The 24,099-nt window shown below is 52.0% G+C and overlaps 1 protein-coding gene across 1 annotated transcript in view; it reads left to right on the top strand.

Moving 5' to 3' along the window:
- Positions 1-22,600, top strand: part of OTUB2 (OTU deubiquitinase, ubiquitin aldehyde binding 2) — a 23,112-nt gene extending 512 nt beyond the window's left edge. Inside the window, exons 2-6 of the mRNA XM_011951553.1 lie at positions 11,203-11,298; positions 12,781-12,899; positions 17,713-17,797; positions 18,340-18,534; positions 19,426-22,600. Coding sequence (XP_011806943.1) covers positions 11,203-11,298; positions 12,781-12,899; positions 17,713-17,797; positions 18,340-18,534; positions 19,426-19,632 — 702 coding nt within the window. The 3' untranslated portion in view covers positions 19,633-22,600. The remainder of the gene's footprint in view (positions 1-11,202; positions 11,299-12,780; positions 12,900-17,712; positions 17,798-18,339; positions 18,535-19,425) is intronic.
- The last annotated feature ends 1,499 nt before the right edge of the window (positions 22,601-24,099 follow it).

Here is a 24,099-nt window from a genome sequence, read left to right as displayed (position 1 = left end):
GGGCGCCGCCTCGACGGCGCTGGGTGGGCGCCCTCGACGGAAGCAGGGACAGGGAGGCTGCAGCGCTACGGGTCGCCTCCTCTTTGTTAAGTAGCCCCCCAGTCAGCAGTCCACGGCCCCACCCACCCGAGGGCTCAGCCGTCAAAGACCACCCCACTCCTGGCCCCTGCCCCAACCCCACGAGGGGATCTAGGAGTTGCACGGGGGACCAGGTCGTCTGTCCCCGCGGGCGACTAGTCCGTCTTCATTTTTGGAGTCAGGACCCACGTGGAGAGGCTGCCTCAAGTTGTGAGGCACATGAGTTAGGGGTCGGGGAAAAGAAAATACTCAGGAATCCCTGATGGAGAGTCCTGTCTGCGCAGAACGGGGCCCAGAGACCCTCTGAGCCAGGCTAACCCTGGGCTTGGGCAGGTGGGGAAACTGAGGCCAGACAGGGAAGGGCTGGTACTGATGGTGGTGGTCCTGGTACTTGAACCCTGGCCTCTGGACTCTCAGTTCAGTGCTCTTTGTGTTACATCAGCTCACCTTCCAGGTTGCGTTGGGGTCAGGCATCCTGCAGCGGACTGGGTGGGATGGCTGCCTAAGACCCTTCAACCCTGAGCAGGGGGGAGCCTGTGGAGTGAGGGCTGAGTGGCTTGAGTCGGGGCCACACAGCCCCAGGTTCAAGTCTCACTTCCACCTCTTGGAAAGCAAAGAGGCTTTGGTTGGCCCACTCTCCCCCTCAGCACCGTTTTGCACATCTGTATAATGGGCTGCTGTGAGAACCATGTGAGATAATTAGCTGGAGATTTTCCTGTGACAGCAGAGTCCTGGAAATGGGTGTGCACAGATGCCTGGTTCTTCAAGCTCAGCCTCCTCTCTCCTATGACTGGGCAGGAAAATGGGTCACTGCAGCTGCCAGGCTGGGGCATGGGTCAAAGCCTGGTCATGACCTGGCATGATCTGGGTGTGGCATAGGCAGCCAGGGCACGCGAGCTGGGACTGTCCTTGCCAAGCCAGCTTGGTGCGTAGCTGGGGGCCTCTGGGGCATCTGGAAGCACCAGCTTCCTACTTCCACTTGGTGCCCAAGGGTTTACCTGGTTGAGCTGCTCCTGGCAGGCAGCCCAGGTGTTTCTGCATCACCCACCAGGGAGTGATGGAGCTGGGGTAATGATGGGCTTAGCCACCCGGGAGCTGGAGGCTGGCATGCCCTCTGGCCACCACTCGGCAGCTGAGAGCACAGCAGAGGCGGTAGCTGCTCTTTGTGCCATGCAGTGAGGCCGCTCACTCTGCCCCCATCTGCCCTAACTCAGGAGACTGGAAGTTAGAGGGCAGGTGGGGTCCAAAGCCCTCACCCCTCACCGGGGGCTTGAGTGCCTTGGCGATGGATGAAGTGGTTAACCCACTAAAATAGGATGTCTGTCTGGGAATCACAGGGGTGGAGGCAGTGCAGGGTCTGTCTGTTCCCTTCCCTTCACGTGGCATTTATTGAGCACCTACTGCGTGTGGGGACCATACTGGGCCCTATACTGCATGGTGGGTTTTTATGTTGAATCTGCATTGTGTGGATAGTGGTGAGTGTGTGTGTGTGACAGAAGGAATATCCTTGGAAAATACAGCATCTTCTTTGCTTTCCCGTTTCTACATCACTGGGCAAAGCTTGAGGAAGGGCCCCCCGTGGAAGACACAAAGCCCCTTGGGAAAGTAGGGGTGAGACAAGGACCAGGCCTCTGGCAGGGACTGCAAATAGCAAGGGGTCTCGTGCACTCAAGGTGCATTTCATGTTTGGCGAATGAACGAGTCAGACGTAAGCAGGAAAACCACAGGGTCCTATTGTGCTTTGTTCTGTTATTTGTCAAATAGGTCCCCACTGGGCGCCTTTGTCAGGCCTGTGCTGGGCACTGTGACACTAATGAGAAGGACAAGGTGCCCGCCCGCTCTAGGACCTCACTGCCTGCTGGCCAAGACAGCTGGACACAAGCAGTGTCTGAGCTACAGGTCATGGCCTAAGAGGCCTAAGGACTTTGGGAACACAGTGAGAGGTCAGTATGCTCTGAGGGAGTGGGGGTGTTGGAAGGTTCTGCAGAGGAGGTCTTTTGAGCTGAGTTGAAGGATGTATATGAGTGTTCAAGAAGGATTTGGGAAGGGTACATTCCTTTTGGCGGGTGCGGGGGGACAATGGGCTATCAGGCTTTGAAGCATGGTCAAGAATGGAGAAAGGTAAACAGCCTCTGAAGATGCAAGGAGATTGAGGGAGGCAGGGAAATTGAGTCTGGAAAATTCGGTGGGGTCAGGATGTTCTGTGCAGCTCCTCACTTGCTGTGCTGTGGGGTTTGGGTTTTATTCCACCAATAAGGGGGAAACCATAACATATTTTTGACAAGTAAGAGATGGTTGACTTGGACGATCTCTCTGATGATGAAGTGGACACAGGGTTGGAGGTAGCCAGGCTGGAGTCAGAGCCTGGCTAGTCCCATGCATGCATCTGTCTATTCATTCATGCAGTGTGTGAGCTTCCCAGGCTGCCATTACAAAGTACCACAAACTGTGGTGTAGAGCAACAGAAATGGATTCTTACAGTGCTGGAGGCTGGAAGCTGAAGATCAAGGTGCCCGCAGGGCCATGCTCCCTCTGAAGGCACTAGGGAAGGCTCTGTTCCAGGCCTCCCTCCAAGATTCTGGTAGCTCCTTGGCTTGTGGTTGCAGAACTCTGATCTTCATGTGGTGTGCTTCCTGTATGCGGGTCTGTGTCCTAATTGCCTCTTTTTATAAGGATACCAGTGGTATTGGATTAGAGGCCCACCCTACTCCAGCATGACCTCATCTCAGCTAATGACATCTGCAATGACCCTATTTCCAAATAAGATCCCATTCGAAGGTACCAAGGATTAGGAATTCAACATATGAATTTTGGTGGGGGGACACAGTTCAACCCATAACACTCAGTATACATTTCTGGAACATGGCTGTGTACCAGGCACTGAGAAGCCAGCATTGACAGGCAAAGTCCCTGCGCTCATGGAATTGGCATTCCAGTGGAGGCAGCCATGCAGCACGCGGGTAAACAGGCGAGCCTATTAGATCATGCCCTGAAGAAATAAAGGTGAGAGGGATGGGGAGGGGCATGGGAAGGCCTTTCTGAGGAGGTGACTCCGCCTGCATCTTGGGAAAGGCAGAGGAAGAATCCAGGTAGAAGGAGCAGCCGTGCAAAGGTCCTGAGGTAAGAATGAGTGTGTCTTGTGAAGGAACACAGAGAGGGCCACATGGGGTCAGATCTGGGAGGTCATTGTCAAAAGATTGAGTCTTGGCCTAAGTGAGGGAGTCCATTGGAGGGCGTGGAGGAAGGGCATGCCCTTGCTGGCTAAGCAGCTCGTATCAGTTGCTTGTGGAGAATGGGCTGGGATGGGGGCAGGAGTGGAAGCCAGGAGGTCCTTGGGCAGATGTTGGTGCAGCCTCCCTGGGGGGAGATGATGGCAGCTTGGACCAATGGGGAGGTCGAGGAGAGAGGAGTGGAGAAGCACTTCTGGGTCTCAGCGTGAGCTCTGCCTGGATAGAGGGGCATTCTGGGGAGCTGGAGAAGCCTGTGGGGGGTGGGGGGCGAGGTGGGCAGGAGAGCAGTCAGGGACATGCTAATTCAGTAATGTTCTCAGACTTCTGAGTGGCGAGTGGCTATGGAGTCAGAGCTCTAGGGAGAGGTCAGGACCAGAGAGGAAGATGTGAGGGTCTGTTGGGAGGATGCTGCATGAGTTCAGGCATATTCTAAGAGGGAAGGCCAGGGCCCAGGTCAGGGTCTCTGCAAAGCCAACCAAGAACTGACCCAGGGGGTGAAGTCTCATTGCAGGGTCTTGTCAGTTTTGTTAGTGGAGCAGCAGAGAAGCGACACGTAGAAGGCTGAGCAGTGGCCCCAATGATGTCCACGTCCTAATCCCCACAACCTGTGACTGTGTTACCGTGGCGAGAGGGGCTTGGCAGGTGGGGCTCAGTTAAGGATCCTGAGTTATCCAGGTAGGCGCAATGATGTAATCACTAGTGTCCTTATGAGAGCAAGGCAGAGTAATGTGGGGGGCGGGGGGCGGGTGCGTAGCCAGGAAACCTGGGAGCCTCTAGAAACTGAAGAAAACAGATTCTCCCCTAGAGCCCATAGAAGGAACGCAGCTCTGTCGCTATCTTGCTTTAGGCCAGCAACACTCCTTTCGGATTTGTGACCTCCAGCACCGTCAGATCATAAATTTGTGTTGTTTTGAGACACTACATTTGTGCTCGTTTGTTACAGCAGCCACAGGAAACTCAGGGCACTTGGCTGCCCCCAAATCCATGGCTTCCAAACATTTGTCATCGCTCACCTCATCAATATAAAACCTCTGAGGCCAGGCGCTCATGCCTGTAATCTCAGCATTTTGGGAGGCCAAGGTGGGAGGATTGCTTGAGCCCAGGAGTTTGAGACCAGCCTGGGCAACACAGTGAGATCCCATCTCAAAAACAAAAGAACAACAACGTTGAGCACTGCATGCATACATATGTCATGTATCATACCGCTGAGTACACCTCTGAAGGGACATTTCCTCCAGCCACTGGAGCAGTCCACAGTGCTGGGCCCATGGCCGCGGGCTGCTTGAGGAGTCCTTGGGTTATGTGGGCAGGTTTCAGGTATATACAGAGGCTTGGGAGGGAAAACCAGAGGAAAGTGGGGACTTGTACTTTCCCTAAATTTGGAGGTAGGGCTTGGTCCATGGATTAGGGATGGGGTATTAAGGGCAAGCTCTCCAGCATCATGGTGGGAGTTTATACCCTGGCTCTTTCATCTCAGCCGGTGTTCCAGGGATGTAGGAGGAAGGACCAGCAGACAGATGTAGTGCCGTCTCCCACCGAAGACTCAAAGCCAGTCTGAACACCAAGCCCACGTCCTAGCGCTTTCTGCTAGTTCCCAGGGTTACTGGGGAAAAGCAGTGATTAAAGAACATCCTTTTCTCACTTTGAAATATATTCCTCCACGCAAGCTGCTAAATCTGTTTCCAAGCCGCGGTGCTATCTGACTTAATTAATTAGCATCTACTCGCAAACCAGCAATTAAAGGGCTAAAGTCCTTTTAGGTGGCCTAATTAGGTCTGACAGGACATTGTCAAGATGTGGCCTGTCCTTTCTCCATAACATCCTGGAAATTTTCAGCCATGGTTTAAAAAGCAATTACAAATGAGAGCCAGCCAGGTCAAGCCTCATGCCTGATTTATGGGCTAGTAAATTGAGGGTGTGCCTGGGGTTCTCCCAGGAGCTTGAGTCTCTGGTCTTGCCAGGGGTGTGGCCAGGGCCCTGCCAGTGGGGAGTGGCAGGGGACCAACTTGGGCGGAGTTGGGTCATTCTGGAGGTGCCAGGTGGGGACTCAAAGGGCCAAAGTGAGAATCCACTTGTCCCCAGGTCCCCCAGTAAGCACATCTGGGACCCCTGGGGCCCTGGAGCTAGCCCAAGGTTCCATCACCTGCACCTGCAGATGGAGGTAGCCCACCCGTGAGACATTTGTAAGCAGGGGTAGCTCTTAAATAGTGTGGACTAAAGGGAAAAAAATCTCCAGAGTATCTATAGACTAATATTATGCAAACTTAAAATGCACGCATACTTACAAGTCTGTAGTTTTTTTTTTTTTTTTTTTTTTTGAGACGGAGTCTGGCTCTGTCGCCCAGGCTGGAGTGCAGTGGCCGGATCTCAGCTCACTGCAAGCTTCACTGCCTCCTGGGTTTACGCCATTCTTCTGCCTCAGCCTCCGGAGTAGCTGGGACTGGCGCCCGCCACCTCGCCCGGCTAGTTTTTTGTATTTTTTAGTAGAGACGGGGTTTCACAGTGTTAGCCAGGATGGTCTCGATCTCCTGACCTCGTGATCCGCCCGTCTCGGCCTCCCAAAGTGCTGGGATTACAGGCTTGAGCCACCGCGCCCGGCCAAGTCTGTAGTTTTTAAAAGGCAGATGCATTTCATTTATACGAGGTACCTAGAGTAGTCAAATTCATTAGAGACAGAAAAGTAGAAAGGTGGTCGCCAGAGACTGGGGGCAAGGGGATGAGGAGTTAGTGTTTAATGAGTAGAGATTCATCATAAGTACATGGAAGAAAAAAAAAATGGGTATGGGAGTTTCAGTTTGGGAAAATTAAAAGTTCTGGGGATGGATGGTGGCGATGGTTGCACTCTTGTGTGAATGTACTTAATGCCAGTGAACTGTGTACTTAAAAATGGATAAAAATAATAAAGTTTAGGCTATGTATGTTTTACCATAATCATAATAAAAAACAAATCTATCTAGAAAGACATCCCATAGAAACTACCTATAGAGGCATGGGGGGATGGAGGAATGGAAATAGGGATCAGGGATGAAGGGGACCAAAACCTGAAAAAATACCTTCCTGAGGCTGGTTTCCACAGCATGTCCTGCAGGTACGGTGAGCTCAGCTCTTAGGAGCTGAGAGGGCTCCGAACTGCTATGTAATATTTTCTTCTCTTTTTTTTTTGAAATGAAGTCTGTCGCCCAGGCTGGAGTGCAGTGGTCTGGTCACGGCTCACTGCAACCTCTGCCGTCTGGGTTCAAGTGATTTTCCTACCTCAGCCTCCTGAGTAGCTGGGACTACAGGTGCCCACCACCATGCCGGGCTCATTTTTGTATTTTTAGTAGAAACGGGGTTTCGCCATTTTGGCCAGGATGATCTTGAACTGCTGACCTTGTGATCCGCCTGCCTCGACCTCCCAAAGTGCTGGGATTACAGACGTGAGCCACTGCACCGGGCCCTATGTAATATTTTCCCTTAACTTGGCTCTTTTAAAGAGCTTAAGTAGATTTATCAAAAATGCAAAGTTTATGTTAATAGAGCAAGTGGAAACCTAACTTGACTTTCCTGGCATAGGTGCCACCCTCGTTCCTAATCCACCTTTAAATATTCCTCATTTTAACATTGTTTTTGTTTTTTTGTTTTTTTGTTTTTTTGAAATGGAGTATCGCTATGTCGCCCAGCCTGGAGTGCAGTGGCAGGATCTCGGCTCACTGCAAACTCCACCTCCTGGGTTCATGCCATTCTCCTGCCTCAGCCTCCCGAATAGCTGGACTACAGGCACCCACCACCACGCCCGGCTAATTTTTTGTGTTTTTAGTAGAGACGGGGTTTCACCGTGTTAGCCAGGATGGTCTTGATCTCCTGACCTTGTGACCTGTCTGCCTTGGCCTCCCAAAGTGCTGGGACTACAGGCGTGAGCCACAGCGCCAGGCCCCCTCATTTTAACTGTTGATGGCAGTTTTCTGCATTGAAGTACTTATCTCTGCATGTTGAAGATTAATTCCTTAAATCCATTCCACTCCTCTGTTGATTACCTTCTCAGACATTGCAGAGGAAATGTAGCTGATTTTGTGTCCTCCTTCCGCCATTTTGGTTTTGGTTTTGGGCAGTCCAAGCACCAGCAGTATTAAATATAGTTGTACTGTTTGATCTATAATTTAAAAAGACCCAAGCCATCATTTTAAGTCAGCTGTCTGTAAAAACAACAAGACTTTTATATAGTATAAACAAATTGTTAGATAAATAATGGGACTTTGGAATGAAGTCAGAGTGTGCGTGACTGCAGAGCAGGTGCGCTTGCTTTTCAGTATTACCTGTTTGTCCTCCTACCATCCACGCAGGGCAGCAGAGAGTGAGCTTCCATTCTGAAACGTACAGAATCCTATGCATATTTGCTGTATTAGCACACAGTATGAGTGCCAAATTAATTGTACAACTAGCAATTGTTATTATGCTAGTAATGCCAATCTTTCATAATTTAGAATAGACCAAAACATGTTAACTTTTTATAAATTTGCCTTTGAAGTCAATAAATCTGGCTTGGTTTAAGTTAAAAGAAAAAAACACAAATGAAAATGGAATGATTTTAAGCTCCGAGTCAGAGGCCTGCCCCATTTTGAGAAGAGAGACTAGCAAAGTAGAAAGGAGTTGAAGGTATGCTAGAGGCTGTCTTTCTCCTTGATGCGATTAGAAGGCTTGAAGGAAGTGGAAAGGCAAATCACTTTCCTTCCAGATATCACTGACGTATTTTACCGCCGTGTCTGGGTATTGCCTGTAAATCGTGTCCTGTTCCACCTGTGATGAGCATCTCTTGGGCTTGAAAACGCTGTTGTGGACACTGAGCCCCCAGGATCAGGAGCTGGATGGAGAACTTTCCTGGGGGAGGCCTCAGGGGCAGGAGGTTGGGGCCTGGCCTATTGATAAGAAGGCCCTGGGCTGCCCTGCGTGGAATGTCCCTTTGTGTTTAGCAGCCTTGATCCCTCAAGACCTCTGCGTTCTGCCTACCTAGCAGTTTGGCATGGTAGAATTTCCATGGGCTTCAGAGTCAGATAGATCTGCCTAAAATTGCTTCTTAGCACAGGGCACCTGACCTTGTCAGTAGAATGGGCATAATACCCATCTCAGGAGGTGGTTGTGAGGATTCAGTGAGATAATGGGGATATGTCAGCCTCTCTCCCCAAGCCTAGCACATTGTATATGCACAATAATGGCACCTGTTATCACCTCATACCTCTTGGGCCTAGGGTAGCAGATCGCCAGATCATCTTCCATGTGTTGACTTTCAGCCTCACACTCGCAGGGTGGCTGCTGTAGACATTGCATCTGCACTAACGGCGGGAAGAAGTAAAACACTCCCATCTCTGTTCCTTTTATCCAAAACCAAAAGCTTCCCCAGAAGTCCCCAGCAGACTTCTCATGGGTCCAGCTGGCCAACCCCAGCTACCTGACTGCCCATAGCTGCAAGGGAGGCTAGGAAAATGGGAAAGAGGTAGGAAAGAGGTAGGATTGTTGTGACTTACCCAGTCATTTTTCATCGTGTTGTGGGATTTCATTAGTGGGGAGGAAACAGGTCACGGCTGATAAGACAGAAGCCCTCGGCACCTGCCCCCAAGTGTTATCTGATTCCTCCTGATGGTTTTCCTGTTGCTTTGCCAGCCCACACTATGATGTCAGGGCAGAAGGAAGGAAGGAGTCTGGGGCTGGATTAATTTAGCAAAGAAGGGTAGGTACAGCATGGAAGCTTCTAGAAGCAAAATCCAGAATCCCTTCTTTCCACCCCCCAAGTGTTTGCATGTCCTGTTTCCACTTTTGGAAGCATTCTTCATCCAGTTCTTTTTTTTTTTTTTTTTATTTTATTTAGACGGAGTCTTGCTCTGTCGCCCAGGCTGGAGTGCAGTGGTACGATCTTGCCTTGCTGCAACCTCTACCTCCCAGTTTCAGAAATTCTCTACCTCAGCCTCCTGAATAGCTGGGATTACAGGCATGTGCCACCACGCCCAGCTAAATTTTTTTTTATATTTTTAGTAGACACGAGGTTTTGCCATCTTAGCTGGTCTTGAACTCCTGATCTCGTGACCCACCCGCCTCAGCCTCCCAAAGTGCTGGGATTACAGGCATGAGCCACCGCGCCCGGCCCCTCCAGTTCTTTAGGACAATGAATTCATCTTCTATTTTTAAGCTTTCTTCTGGGAAGTTGCCCTGAATCCCATGTTTGGGGGAGATCATGTTTGGTGCCACCAGAAAGGGAGAAATGGAATAAAGTGTAAGTTCAAGGGAGAGCCCAGGACTGACTCAGATGAGGTGAGGAGATCAGGGAGGCTTCATGGAGGAGGTAGCTTTTATTCATTTGTTTGAAAAATATGTCCCCCGCTTCTGTGCCAGGCCCTTGGTGAATGGAAGATGGCAGACAGTATGACAAGCTGTCATCCAGGCCCCCTAAAAACATCCCTGCCCAGTCCCAGCTTCTCCCCTGACCTGATACTGGATGCAGGATTGGGGCCAGATGGAAGTTTGCAGTCTGTCCCATGTGGAGACAGGAGCAACAAAAGTCATTTAGGCCTCATTATCTAATCTCATGGTCCAGCTTTCTGCTTCTGTGTGCTGAGGTTTGGAAAAAGCTAATCATCAAAAATCCAGATATATTTCTTTAGGTGAAGAAAGGGGTTTGTAGCATCAGAGGGCTCCTCTCTGAGCAGGATGGTATTGGGTTGAGATCATTATCTAGTCAGTGATGAGGCTGAGAGGCTACCAGGGAAGGCCACTGTGGCCGATGTGACATGAAAAAGGCCAGTTACAACTGCATGTCAACAATGATGGTGATAAATGGATGGAAAACTAGATTTCTATTTACAAAAATCCCAATTAACAGTGACCATCCACAGTACTCTATGGCATAAAAATGGTCTCCTCTGGTTGTGTGCAGCAGCCAGCCTCACTTATTTTAAGCTATAAACTGTAAGTGGCTTTAACACCATTTCTCTCACAGTATGTTCATGCTGCAATCAAAGCGGCTTTGGGTGGGTTGGAGGCTAGAGATGCATCTCTCGCTTGTTTGAGCCCTGCTGACAAGATAGCACAAGGTGGAGACCAGGCCCACGGGGAGCTGGCTGCTAGAACGAGGTGTCTCCTGCAGTTTCCTTCACCCAGAAGCTTCCTTTTGCAGTTGCCTCCTCCCCGCCTGCCAATTTCTTCTCAGGCCTGGAGAGACCCTGCCTGTAGGAGGCTTGTCTTTCTGGGTTGGAATTGACCCAGACCTAGAGCTGGGTTGTAGTATAAACTTTCTCCGCTAGGTGGTGCATGAAGATGCCCTCCCGCCCTGTGCTCCCTGAGCTCAATCTCTTGACACCTTCCCTGCCATCTCCGTGTACCAGTGCCACACAGTGCGGCCTCTTCTGGTGACCTTATCACCCCCTATCTTGATTGTTTTTCTCTGTAGAATGTGAGCCTTGTGGGTGGGGGAGTGCTAGACGTTCCTCCTTCTGTATTTCCCGCATGTGACACAGTGCTGGGCATGTGGATGTTCAGGAATTGTTGGATGAATAAAAGAATGAATGAATGAATGCATGAATGAGAGAGGAGGGACGGAAGGAGACAAAGGGCCTTATCCTCTAGCATGAAGGCTCATTAGGTACGAGGTACACATTCTGTGAAATGAATCAGGCTTCAATAACAAGATGAGTTTCCTTATAACCAGGGCTGTCTCTTCACGATGGCCCTGACCCTGACCATCCCTGTCCTGGAAATGTGGTGATCCCAACAGGTGTCTAGGATGCTGGTAACATACTCCCAGCATGAGAAGGTAGGAAGGTCCCATTCATTGTTGTCTGTAACCAGCAGTTCAGAGGCCACCAGCTCACGGAGTCCCATCCGTTGCTTTTGAAATTGTCACAGCATTTCTTCCTTCCCTATCTTCCAGAGTGAAACATCTTTCAACCTAATATCAGAAAAATGTGACATTCTATCCATTCTTCGGGACCATCCTGAAAACAGGATTTACCGGAGGAAAATCGAGGTGAGGCAGAGGGCAGGGAGAAAAGCATCCTAAAATAAACGGGCTGGAGTTGGGAGTGTAAAGGTGATGCCTCTTTGAAGGCCAATAGTTTGGGCCAGGTTCCTGGGCAAATGAAAGGATTCCTAGGATATTTCAATGTTGGACATTTGCCTTAGCAATACATCCTTTCATTCCAAAAAATAAAAGGATTTTTTGTTTAAAAGTTTAGCACTATCCTAATGTTTTATTTACTCACTGAGACTTCATTACAATTCTGTGAGGTAAGTACTTTTATTACGCACATTTTACAGCTGAGGAAACTGAGGCACAGAAATTAAATTGTGGCCATTTAGCTCATGAGTGGCCAAGCTGGGATTTAAACCCAGGCAGCCGAGTCTCAAGCCACATTCGTAACTGCTGTGCCGGGAGACCTCTGGAGGGAAAGTGTACTCCAGTGAGGCTAAAGGGATTTGTGGGAAGGCTGCAGGGATCGCTCATGGAGCGGTCACCTGTGGGTGGCCGGAGGAGCTGGGTACCCACTCTGTCCCTCTGGCAGCAGGCCCCGGCTGCTCTCTGCACTCTGCAGGACTTCCTCTCGCTGCAGGACAGGCTTGCTCTGGTACTGGCCCCACAGGCCCTTCCCTTTGAGTTCCTCTCAGACACGCAGCACCATTGCTGGACCCCATTACTTATCGTCAGAGACTCTGACGGGTCCAGCTTGGGTCAGATGTCCATCAGCAGCCAGGGATAGTAGTGTAGGCATCATGTGATCTGAACGCCGCTGCAGGGGCACTTCCAGGACAGGAGCTGGGCTCTGCAGCCTGCTGACCCTCGTGTCCCCTGGAGCCCTCCTGGGAGAAGAGCCAGGGGCTCCAGAGAGTCCCTGCCTCCCCACTGCCAACTGGCCTCAGGTGGGCCCAAGTCAGCTCTGAGCCTTCTCATGGCTATGGGGGGAACAGGAACTCCCAGACCCCTTGAAAACCATCCTCTGCTGTCAAAACGCTGCTTATAGTCCCATGAGGTAGGAAAGGGGATTCCAGGCCAGTTCAGAGGGACACCTACTTATTGCTAGGAGTGGAGCTGGAGCCTACCCCTCCCGCCCCTGCTCACACATGCAACCCCCCACTCCCTACTTCTGCAGCTCCCGATTCTCTGTGCTGCTCCCCCAGGAAGGCTTCCCCAACTTCCAAAAGCCAGTGCAATGCCACTGCCCTGTGGCACCCAGCCAGGCACTCCTTCTGTCCTCACAGTGCCACGGTCTAACTATTCATCTTCCCTCCCAGACTGTAGGCTGCCTGGGGGCAGGGACGGACACACAGGACAATGCAGTGTATTTTTATATCAGGGGGATGAACCAGCGTGGGAGGCTGAGGGGATAGCAGCCTGAAGGGAGGGAGCAGGCGTTTCCTGGGAGAAATGGGGGGCACCTGGCTAGTCCCAGCACCCAAACCACACAGAGCTGTTATTGGTGCAAATGCCCACATTTCTTTCTGTCCCCCACAGGAACTCAGCAAAAGGTTCACCGCCATCCGCAAGACCAAAGGGGATGGGAACTGCTTCTACAGGGCCTTGGGCTATTCCTACCTGGAGTCCCTGCTGGGGAAGAGCAGGGAGATCTTCAAGTGAGTGCCGGGGCCCCCTGGGCTCTCAAGGCTATATTCTCTGTGCTAGGTCAGCCCCAAGTCTCTCGGAGGTTTTTGTTACACTCGGGCTGGTTAACCCAGAGAGTGAGCTGAAGGGCTGCCTGGCAGAGGCGTTTGACATTGGGGGAGGCCAGCTGCCTGCTGTGGTGGAGTTGGGGGCAGCCAAGGGGTGGAGGATGGAATCTGTGGCTTCCCAGAAGCTTTCCAGCCTCTGCTTCCACCACAGGCCTGGGTCAGCCCAGGTAAGTCGCGTGGAGCAGGTACTTCGTGACCCAATCTGAAAAAAGAAAACACACAAAAAAAGCAGCTTTGCCCCGGTGTTCGGCATGATTCCTGTTGACCTTGGTTTGGAGTGTGTGTGACCCAGGCATTCAGCTGTCTGGGCCTGGCCCTGAGGTCATGCTGGAGAAGGTCTGTGTCCAGAGCTGCCCGTATCATCTCGGCTAGTTCAGGGCTTCTCATACCTGAACATTTGGACAAGGCCCCTGATTCTCTAGTCCATAGCAAGAAAAAAAAAGCAAAGACCAACAAACAGACCTGGCTAGGACCCAAATTCCTGTTCAGTGGGAGCAGGGCAGAGCTGGGACTGCTTTTGTCACTGCCTCCCAGGAGATGCTGATGCCGCTGGGCCTCAGACCACGCTTTGAGGAGCAAGGAGCTAAGAGACCCACCTGGCTCTTAACCTTTGGGGGTCTCAGAGCCCTTAGAGGCTTTGGTGAGGGCCATGGGCCCTCCTCATCTGAGACCCGCACCCAAATGCCCTCTGGAAACAGTACGGGGGGCTGTGGGTCACAGAGCACTTCTTTGGCTAAGCCAGGTTTCTCACCAGCGGCATGACTGATGTGGGCCAGATCATGCTCGTGGTGGGGGCTGTTCTATGCATTGTAGGCTTATTAGCAGCATCCCTGGCCCCTACCCACGAGATACTAGTAGTAACCCCTTCCCCAAGTCATGACAATCAAAACTGCCTCCAGACACTGCCAAGAATCTCCTTTCGGCGGAAAAAAAGTCGACCCTATCTGGTTGAGAACTACTAGGTTAAGGCCATCATCTCCTGTTCACAATATAGATGATCTCAAAGAGGGTAGAAGTTGAGCCATCTGTTCCTTGGCTGAACCGTTCAGACTGTTTCCCCAGTGACAGGCGGGCAGAGCCCCTTTTGATGAAGAGTCAGCTATCTCAAGCCATTCCCCTCCCCAACTTTCTCAGAGCCCTGTGGGAACCAGCGCAGCACAGTGCAGGGATTATGACCCCAACTTCAATTCCCCATGACCCATGTGCCCTGGAGTTGTGCCACGCAGCAGCCCTGGGCTCTGAGGTCAGACCTCACTCTCTTGCTTACTTGCTGTGCAACCTTGGGCAAGTGACCTGACCTCTCTGGTCCTCAGTTTTCATGCCCGTGGAAGGTGGACATTATAACACACTTCAGGATGCTACTGTGAGGACTCAGTGGGTGATGCTGGCCAAGCCCGATGCCTGCATCTCTCTCTGCACCAGCCCATGTGCTCTGTTCACCTTTCCTCCGTCCTGTCTCCCTGCTCGTCAGCACACACGGGTGCCATGCTCAGACCCTGCTCTAGGCTGTGGGGATACTGCAGTGAACAAGAGAAACAAAAATCCCTGCCTTGTGGGGCTTGCGTCCTAATGGGAGAAGATGGACAGCACATGAGTATCACGTTTGAGGTGTCAGATGGTGATAAGTATTGTGGGAAAAATCAGGCAGGAAGGAGGCTGAGGAGTGCAAGGTCTGGCGTTGTCTGTTTCAAGTAGGGTTGGAGAGGTAAGGGCGACAGGGCACACAGCACCTCAGGCCTTTCTAAGGACCTTGGCTTTCAGCCTGAAGGACACGGGAGCCACCGAAGGATTGCGCAGCATGGGGACTTGCCCTGCTGGCTGCTGTGTGCAGGATAGACGGGGGTGGAGACACAGCCAGGGAGATGTGGTTGGCGAGAGATCCAGAGAGGAGATGGCCGTGGCGTGAACAGGTGGATACAGTGGGCAGGACAAGAAGTGGGCAGGTCTAGACACTTGTGGAGGTGGCAAAGACAGGATTCGTGCCTGACTCACATGTTGGACATGGCAGAGTCAAGGATGGCTCCCAGGGATTTGGCCTGAGAGTTAGCAGGATGGAAAAGCTGTTTGCTACAAGGGAGGGCTGAGGAAGGTCAGGAGCTGTGTTTTGCGATGCTGTCTGAAATGTCCAGGAGTCATAGAGTGCGGGTGTCTGGTGGGCACTGGAGGTATGAGGCTGGCGTTCAGCAGACAAGCCGGGGGGGCACACAGGTGATAAGTCAAACCACAAGGCTGCATGAGACCACCAGCATTTTCTCTTTCTTTTTTTAAACATTTTCTTTCTCTCTTTATTTTTTCTTAAGAGATGGGTCTTGCTATGTTGCCTAGGCTGGCCTCGAACTCTTGGGCTCAGGCGGTCCTCCCTCCTCAGCCTGCATCTTCTTACACAAAAACCGAGACCATGTCACTCACAGGCTTGAAATATGCCCCTGACCTCTAGGAGCAGTGGAAACCCTGACACCAAGGCCCTCCACACCAGGCCCCTGCCCCTCCTACCCCATTGCCTGCCCACCCTGAGTTCTAGGCACAAGGACCCACTTATCACACACACACCGGAGCTTGCAGGCATGACATGCCACCCGACGCTGCCTTGGCCTAGGTAGCCCTGCCTCTGACCTGGCTGTGGGTTCCTCGGGCCCCAGGCAGGTTGCTTCACTCACTCCCCTGTAGCTCCTTTCCCCAGCTGAACAGTGGCCACAGCCCTGTCATGGACGTTAAGTGATTGACTCGTGAGTACTTGGAACACTGACTGGGGTGTTCTGTGCTAGCTCTTACTGTCTGCGTCATGCATCCTCCACAACCTGCTGTCTCCCTGTGTACAGTGAGCCCAGAGCCACCCAGGCAGACGCTTGTTCTCTGCTCAGTGCTGCTGCAGGGCTGGAGCAAGCGTGTTGCAGCAGTATGCTTGTTCCAGCCCTGGATCTTGCATACTTGCTCTAGAAGTATGCAAAGTACTTCTGTGTGCCAGAGGCTTGGAGAACGCGCTTCCATTGAGAGCAGCCACTGTTACTACCCCATCTTACAGATGAGCAAACAGAGCCTCATAGAGGTCAAATGACTTGCCAGAGGTCCCACACAGGCTTGTGTGCAGCCCCAGCTGTCTGAACTTGCCCCCCTGCCGAGCCCCAGTGCCATCCTTTCCCACATCCCTGGCTTGCCTCTCGGGGGTGCATGTCCTGGCCTGGGGGCTTGCCCCCTTCTAACAGGGCCTGCGACCGCGTGCTGCTTATCTCCGTGTCCCCAGTGCCTGGCACAGAGGGGCCCACAAGTCACTGGCAAGGAATGAATGTGGAATGAGGCAGAGGTTTGGGGGTGGGAGTAGGGGCAGGAGAGCTGGGAGCAGAGCAGTGCACTTCATGGCCATGCAGGGACAGAGTGGCCCGAAGAGGCTGTGGGCCCTTGGAGCAGCCCTGGATAACTGCAGCTGCTTCCTGGAGCTGCTTCTAGTACTCTGGCCACGGGCCACCTAGGCCACAGCTGAAGACAGAACAGGGGGTGCTGATGAGGGTGGCTCCTGGGCAGCAGGCATTAGTCAGCACTGACCATCAGATCCTTGCCGTGGCCCGGAGGGGAAACCTAGGTAGCAGGTACCACCGCAGTGGAGGCCTCATCCTCCCGGGCAGCCCTCCGTTCGCCCTCAGCACCCCTGCAGTCAAGGCGTCATCACCATCCACACTTGTGCCAAAGGGGAGCCTATGGCCAAAAGCCACAGGGAGACTTGACAGGGCTGGAGGGGACTGTGGCTAGAAGTCAGCACAGGATCCATCCCTCCAATCCAGGCACCTCACTCTGCAATCAGGACAATCTAGTCCTGGCCCAGGCAGGACTCTTAGATATGCCAGGACCAGCCAGGGGCAAGCGGGGTCTAGGCAAACACTCCTACTTCTGAGTTAGGAGACTGGCTTCCCGTCCACACCCACCACCTTCTCCCTCCTCACCGCCCCTGTCCTCCTACAAGGCACTAGGCTTTTCCGGAGCACAGCAACTTCTTAGGTGGCCCAGGCCTCTGTATTCCCTTGTGAAACCTTCTGCCTCCCGGGTCCTGTCAGAGCCTCATCTCCGTTCCTAGGGAAAGTAAGGGGCTGGAGAACTAGGTGTGGCCTTAGTGTTCTGCGCCTGCCAGCTAGTCACCCAGGGCCGCTCACCTGGTCCTTGTGGGAGGCAGCCCTTCCTCCATACCTCATTGCTGCCACTAAACTTGGAGTGTCCTGGAGCCAGGGCCAGGCCCAGGCCCAGGCCTGGGTTTCTTGCCATGCCCCCTGAGGGTACCAGGACAGGTCCCAGAAAGGGGCTGTGCCATCAGGGGGCCTGCAGTAGGTGCAGAGAGGAACAACCCAGCATGCACAGAGCAAGGCCTGTGGAGCGGGTCCCCAAGGGTGACTTGGTGCTGGCAGATGCTTAACAGCTGGCTTTGGGCGTGCGGGAGGCCTGGTGTGTGTTGTCAGTCGATTGCTGTGGTGTCAGTATTCAATATTACCATGATTGAGTCAAGCTGCCCTCATGAGGTCACTGAGTAGGGAATTGGAAAAGATGAAAAATCACACACGCCCTTGTCATATCGTCTTTCCACCATGCACACACACACAATGCCGCTCAGTCACCAGGGCCGGGGACTAGAGATGAGGTTGGTGGACGCAGTGGGTTGAGAGGGGGATGCACAATTGACAATCACAGCACACTTGCTGTGTTTCCCTGTAAACACTCAGTCTACCTCCTGTAGGTTCAAAGAACGCGTACTGCAGACCCCAAATGACCTTCTGGCTGCTGGCTTTGAGGAGCACAAGTTCAGAAACTTCTTCAATGCTGTGAGTTCACCTAGTCCCTCCTTCCACACTGGCAGAGCAGACAGGAGCGGGCACTGGTTGGAGCCCCCGCACAGCCCACAGCTCTGCTCCTCCTGGCTGGGGAAGGACAGAGGGTCTGTGGGGGTGTGTGGGCACAGGGAGCCCAGGGCCCTGCCCTCCCTTTGGGAGGAGGCACGTCCTTCACCCTATTCCATCTCCACCTTGTGCCTCCCTATCCAGTTAGTGAAGGGGCGGGATCGAGGACTCTGACGCTTGCCACTCTGAGTGTGCATGTGAGAATGCAAACCCAGGTAGTCATGGCAGGGAGACCCAACTGCCGCTCCCTAGACGTGCCTCTGGCCTAGTGTACAAACTACAAAGTCTTGCTAACCCTGGGTTACTTAGCTTAGGCAGAATCTCAGACTGATTTTCTACCTCAACCTGAGAATCTACAAATGAAAATGCACGTGAGGGCTTCATGCAAAGGGAGGGAGCGGAGGGAGAATGCAGAGGGAGGGCTGGGGCTTGCTTGGCCTCCCTAGCTGAGGGCCGCGCGGGCACAGTTTTACAGTGTGGTGGAACTGGTAGAGAAAGATGGCTCAGTGTCCAGCCTGCTGAAGGTGTTCAACGACCAGAGTGCCTCAGACCACATCGTGCAGTTCCTGCGCCTGCTCACATCGGCCTTCATCAGAAACCGAGCAGACTTCTTCCGGCACTTCATTGATGAGGAGATGGACATCAAAGACTTCTGCACTCATGTAGGTGCTTGGGGTCTCAGCCCCAGCCCTGGGTTCTGCTCCTGTGGCCCTCTGCCACAGACTTCAGCACCCATCTCTAGCCAAGGGACTTGGGTGTCACGACTGCCCTTGCAATTCAAACAGAGCTAGGTCAGCAAGCTGCAGACAGGTCTCACCTGAGCTGCCTGAGCTGTGTGGCCTGAAGCAAGGCACTTCCCTCCCTGGAGATTTCCCATCTGAAAAATAAGGGATTTGGACTGGCCTGTTTACAAAACCGCAGTCATAGTTTATGATGCATGGTATTTACCAGAAAGAATTGCCAATATTTGAAAATTAGGCACTTTTCATAGGAATATTTGGATTTCTGTTGGAAAATCAGAAGATCCAGCCCCCAGGCCCTTGCTCGTGCAGGACAGTATCAGCAGGCACTAAGCAGCAGCTGCCCTCTCTATGTGGGACACACGCCTGCTTGCCATCGCCTCTGCAGCATCCGGACTGGCACCCTCACTCACCAGCCTGGCCTCTGTAAACACTTAAGCTTGAAAGGCATCCCTGGATGTCAGGGTGCCTTTTATCTCTAAGACTCTCTGATGCCCAACCTGAAAAATTTCTGCCCCCTTTCCAGATCCGTCTAAAGTAGTAGCCTGCTCTCAGGTGCAACAACAAGGTCTAGAATGGAAAAGATCCAGGTTCGATTCTTGCCATTGTAGCGATTTCTAGCTGTGCTGCCTCTCAGTGAGGCTGTTTCCTGTGTGACATTAGAATGTCCATACCCAACTCATGGGATGTTGTGAAGATGATGTCCCAGCACAGAGGCTGTGACCATGACCCTGAGAGCCAGAGTTGAACTCACTTGTCCTCTGCCAGGGCCTCCCTCCTAAGCTGGCTTCTTTTCATTTTGGCTCCCTGCAGGAAGTGGAGCCCATGGCCACAGAGTGTGACCATATCCAGATCACGGCATTGTCCCAGGCCCTGAGCATCGCCCTGCAGGTGGAGTACGTGGACGAGATGGATACCGCCCTGAACCACCACGTGTTCCCTGAGGCCGCCACCCCTTCCGTTTACCTGCTCTATAAAACATCCCACTACAACATCCTTTATGCAGCCGATAAACATTGATTAATTTTAGGCCATGCAGTGGAACCTGTCACCTAATGGGACTGCATTCTGAATGGAACATTCCGGCTCTTCAATTTCTGTAGCAAGAAAATGTGCAGCCTTTTGGGCAAAGCCCCTGGGAACGAGGCCTACCCATTATGGACTGTGGTAACTTGGTGGCATTTTTAGTATTTATTTTAATGGACGATCAAATGCTTTCTAACTGGGCCCCTGACAGTTCCCTGTGAGGCCTGGGTGGGTCACCTGCCCTCTCTGGAATTGTTTCTTCAACTGGAGGAGGGTCCTGCCTATGTTGACATTGCATTGTAGAAAAATGGGGCCTCTGGTTTCTCTTTATCAGGGGCAGTGCCTCTCTGCGGGGGAGGAAGAGCTCAAGGTTAGCTGTCTTAATGCAGGTGACTTACCAGGCCTACAGAGTCCAGTCCAGTCATTTGTTGGACTGGGCTCTGGCAGATGGCCTGTTGAGGTCAATTTGAATGTGAGGGCTGCGGTGTGGTTTCAAACATTCATGATGGATGTATTTTCCTACCCGTAACTTAAGGAGAAAAAAAGACTTTCTTTTTTTTGCCAAAGTCCAGAAAAGGGCCTTTAGCCTTTAGCAGGAGCTTAAATTGTTGGGGCCCCTCTACTTCTCTCAGGGCCAGAACTGCCTGATTTTTGGTGGACGAGCCCTTCAGGGTTCTGCTGTCAGCCCCACCTGGACAGAGGCTTACAAGACTAGGGTCTGGAGCAAAATCTGTGTATTTCTGTCTGGGACCAGGAAGCTGCAGCTGTCCCATCATCCCCAGCAAATCCTAGAAGTGGAGTCCGGGTACTTCACGGATGGAGGTGTCGGCACGCACAGCCATGGACCCAGCTGAGCAGAGCAGATGCTTTGCAAGCTGCCCCTGGCTTTCTCCCTTTCCCGCTTCTGCTCTCTTTACGGACTGGTCAGAGGGTTGGTGGGAAAGAACAGACAAGCCATGTAAGTTGGCAGTGGGGAGATTTCCATGTGGAAACTGCCTGGGAATTCTGGCCAGCAGCGTCCTCATTCGGCCACCTGGCTATGCCCCTTAAATAAGCCCCTCACCTTGCTGCCTCAGGACCTTCAAGATTCCATCCGCGGGCTGGCCGGCGAGATGGCACCAGTGGGGCCCCACACCCTGGCTGGGCGGAGGTGCTGCTAGCAACCTCTCTTTCTCTGTAGGAGGAAATGGAAAACGCAGGGTGTGGAATTGCCCTTTGGGGTCCTTCCTTAATTGAAGGCCACCTTCTCACAGGTTTCATTCTGCAGGGATTTATTGGAATCTATTGGTGCTGCTGCGTGAGTCTGCTGACAACCTGACTACACAAGGGCTGGGTAGCAGACTCCTCAGAGTCCTCTTGATACAAATGTCCGATTTGTGTCACTCTTCTGCCTTCGTGAAAAGCCAATAGCACTCTTAGATGTCAGGGGATTTTAGTTCCAAGCAGGGCCCCTGGTTTCCATGCTGCCCTCAGTTACGAGTTTGGATCCAAAGGCTCTAAGTCATTATGTCACTTTTTCACAGGAATGTAAATTTGACCATCACCTCTGAATTTGTTCAGTACCCCACCATGGTCTATGAGAAGTACACTGGAAGCATGGGGGGAACACATGACATGATTTGTAAATAGCATCATCTTTGCCAGACAAGTCTCCAGAGGATCCCTGTTTCCCAACTAAAAGGTGTGAACGGACACACACATGGCCTGGACGACACCTTGGCTATTCTGAGGGGCTGTCAGGTGGGCTCTGGGCCTTCCAGCTAGTCTCTCAAGCACAGCAGAAGCCTCACTGGCTGCTATGTCTCTGTATCTGTGGCTTGTGTGGTAACCTCACAAGCAGAGCTGTTTGGCAGACTGGCTGGAGAAATTCCCTCTGGGAGACTTGCCTGTGTTGTGCTTCCAGGTCACAGAGCCCCCCAGAAACTCACAGGGGCCCTCTTCCCAGGAAAGAATCTATTCTATCACTTCAGAATCAGGACACTCAAGCTCTGGCAGAGGCAGGCCAAGTTACTTTCATGGTCTTACCCTCTGCTTTTCCCCTTTTTGCAAAAAACCATCAGCCAAATCTGAACCATTGCCCTTGTTCCCCCCACATTCCCTCTCAGATCTTTGTCTCAAAGGGAGAACACAGTGGATGAAAAGGTGTGGCAGGCTTTGGCAGCTTATTAAAATCTAGTCATCTGTCGATGTTACCTTGCTTGTCCACAGCAGCCAGTCTCCCTGGCAGTCACACTTCCTGGATAATTCTCTACCCTCACCCCACAGAGCCATCTCTCTCCAGACCAAAAGCTGGAAGGGGAGTTGTTTTGAGAGCTTGTTTTCACAACTGCACGTTTATTATGATACTTTCTCTCCAAAGGAAACTTTATAAATCAATGGGAACAATTAGCAACAGAAAGAGCACAGTCCCTGCTTTTGACTGGGCTTCTAGTTTAACCACAAATGAGATCTCTGGAGCCAGAATGCCAGGGTTCAAACCTCAGCATTGCCACTTACTAGCTGTATGATCTTGGCCAAGTAACTTCACCTCCCTGAACCTCAATTCCAAAGTTTGTGAAACGGCGACAATACCTATGTATCACTGGATTACTGGCTAAAATGGAATGAGATTCCTTGTGTGAAAACAGCTATTATACCTGACACTCATCGTATGGGCTCTACAAAGGGATGTTCCCCAACCTGTCCTTCCCGACAGGAAGCACAGGGCACTGCAGATGGGGAAGCATGTCACCTTGGCAGTGACTCTGTGGCTTCCCAAGCAGGAGTGTCAGGGGAACCATTAGACAGAGTCTAGGAGCCAAACACATCGCCACCCTGAGCAGACACGGGAGGGAGAGGGGGCTGTGACTCAGTGAGTGACTTTCAGGGGCCCCAGGCCCTGCGGGATGTAGGCCAAGCCCTACAGCTTCCCTGGGCAGTAAGTAAAAACATTCTCCTAGCATTAAAATGGTTTCCATAACTACTTTCGTCCTGGCTTAATTCTGGGTTCCTGGCATGCAGCCAAGAACTCTGCTTTTCTGTGGTGCTTGTGTGTTGAGTAGATTAGCTGGGGAGGGATATTCCTTGTTTAATGGCAGATCCAGGACACTCAGGAAGCTCTGCCCATTGACTTCACCTTACTAGGCGAGAGTAGCACTGCTTGGAAGGCTGCTCCTGTCTTTTAAAGCCTGTCTACTTATTAGCTCCTCCACCAAAAAAAGGAAAATAATTTGCTGTTAGAAGGCTAGGGCAGGACACCGACAGTCATCAGGGGATTTATGTTTGGCTTGTGACAAGTGGCTTCACTCCCACGGCTCAGGTGCTATTGGGGGATATTGAGCCTGCTTCCTAACCCCACTGACCTCCACTGCATCATTTGGAAAATGGAGTCTCCCTGTCATTCTCTGAAAGCTGTCAGTCAGGAGCTGACCTCACAGACAGGGGCACTTTCCCCTCCTATCCAGGTCACTGGCGACACTGGGGGATGGGAGGTCATTCCCTGGCAACACTTCTGAGACTGAAGTAGTTTTCTGAACTTGTCCTGGGCCCAGAAGGAAGATACTAATCCCACCTCTGCCACTTGGCTGCTGTGTGGCGCTGGGCAAGTCTCAATCACTGGGTGTCTATATGCTCAAGTACAAAAAACACTATTAAGACTTATAGATGCGCACAGTAGCTCACACCTGTAATCCCAGCACTTTGGGAGGCTGAGGCAGGAGGATCACTTGAGGGCAGGAGTTTTGAGACCAGCCTAAGCAACATAGTGAGACCCCATCTCTACAAAAAAAAAAATCAGCCAGGTGTGGTGGTGTGTGCCTGTAGTCCCAGCTACTTAAGAGGCTGAGGCAGGAGGACTGGCTGGGCCCAGGAGTGTGAGGTTGTAGTGAGCTGTGACTGTGCCACTGCACTCCAACCTGGGCAACAGAGCAAGACCCTGTCTCAAAAAAAAAAAAAAAAAAAAATTTCTCAGGACCTTCAAGACTAAATGCTAATTAGATAAAAGTGCCAACCATGAGGCGAGAGAGGTGAGCTACTTAGATCTTGGAGTATCTTGGTCCATTTGTGTATCCTCTTCAATTCCCTAGCACCCCTTGAACTGAACAGCTGTATTGTATTGTGCCCCGATAAATACCTGTTTGGAAGCCAGACAGTTATGCAGAAATCTGAGCTTCTCCCATGGTGGTGGGAATTGTGGATACTCACCTACACTGATGCAGACAAAGCTGGGGCAGCACCGGGAAGTCCCTAGTTCTCTGGGCACACATTTATACCAGGCTGACCAAGCCTTGAGTTCCTCTTCTCCCAAGGAGCTCAGCTAAGGGAACACAGCATGGCAAGTGCTATGAAGAGGGTAAGCATGGGACACTAAGGGAACCCCAGGAGAAGCACTGCTCCCCCTTAGAGGCTCAGTACTAGAGGACCCATAGCAGTGCTCTGGGGTGGAGAAGACCAAAAGGCAATGCAGACCGATGGAAAAGCCTA

This window comes from Colobus angolensis, unplaced genomic scaffold, assembly GCF_000951035.1.
Source record: "Colobus angolensis palliatus isolate OR3802 unplaced genomic scaffold, Cang.pa_1.0 Scaffold32, whole genome shotgun sequence".
NCBI lineage: Eukaryota > Metazoa > Chordata > Mammalia > Primates > Cercopithecidae > Colobus > Colobus angolensis.
This window is presented reverse-complemented; position numbering and strand designations above follow the sequence as displayed.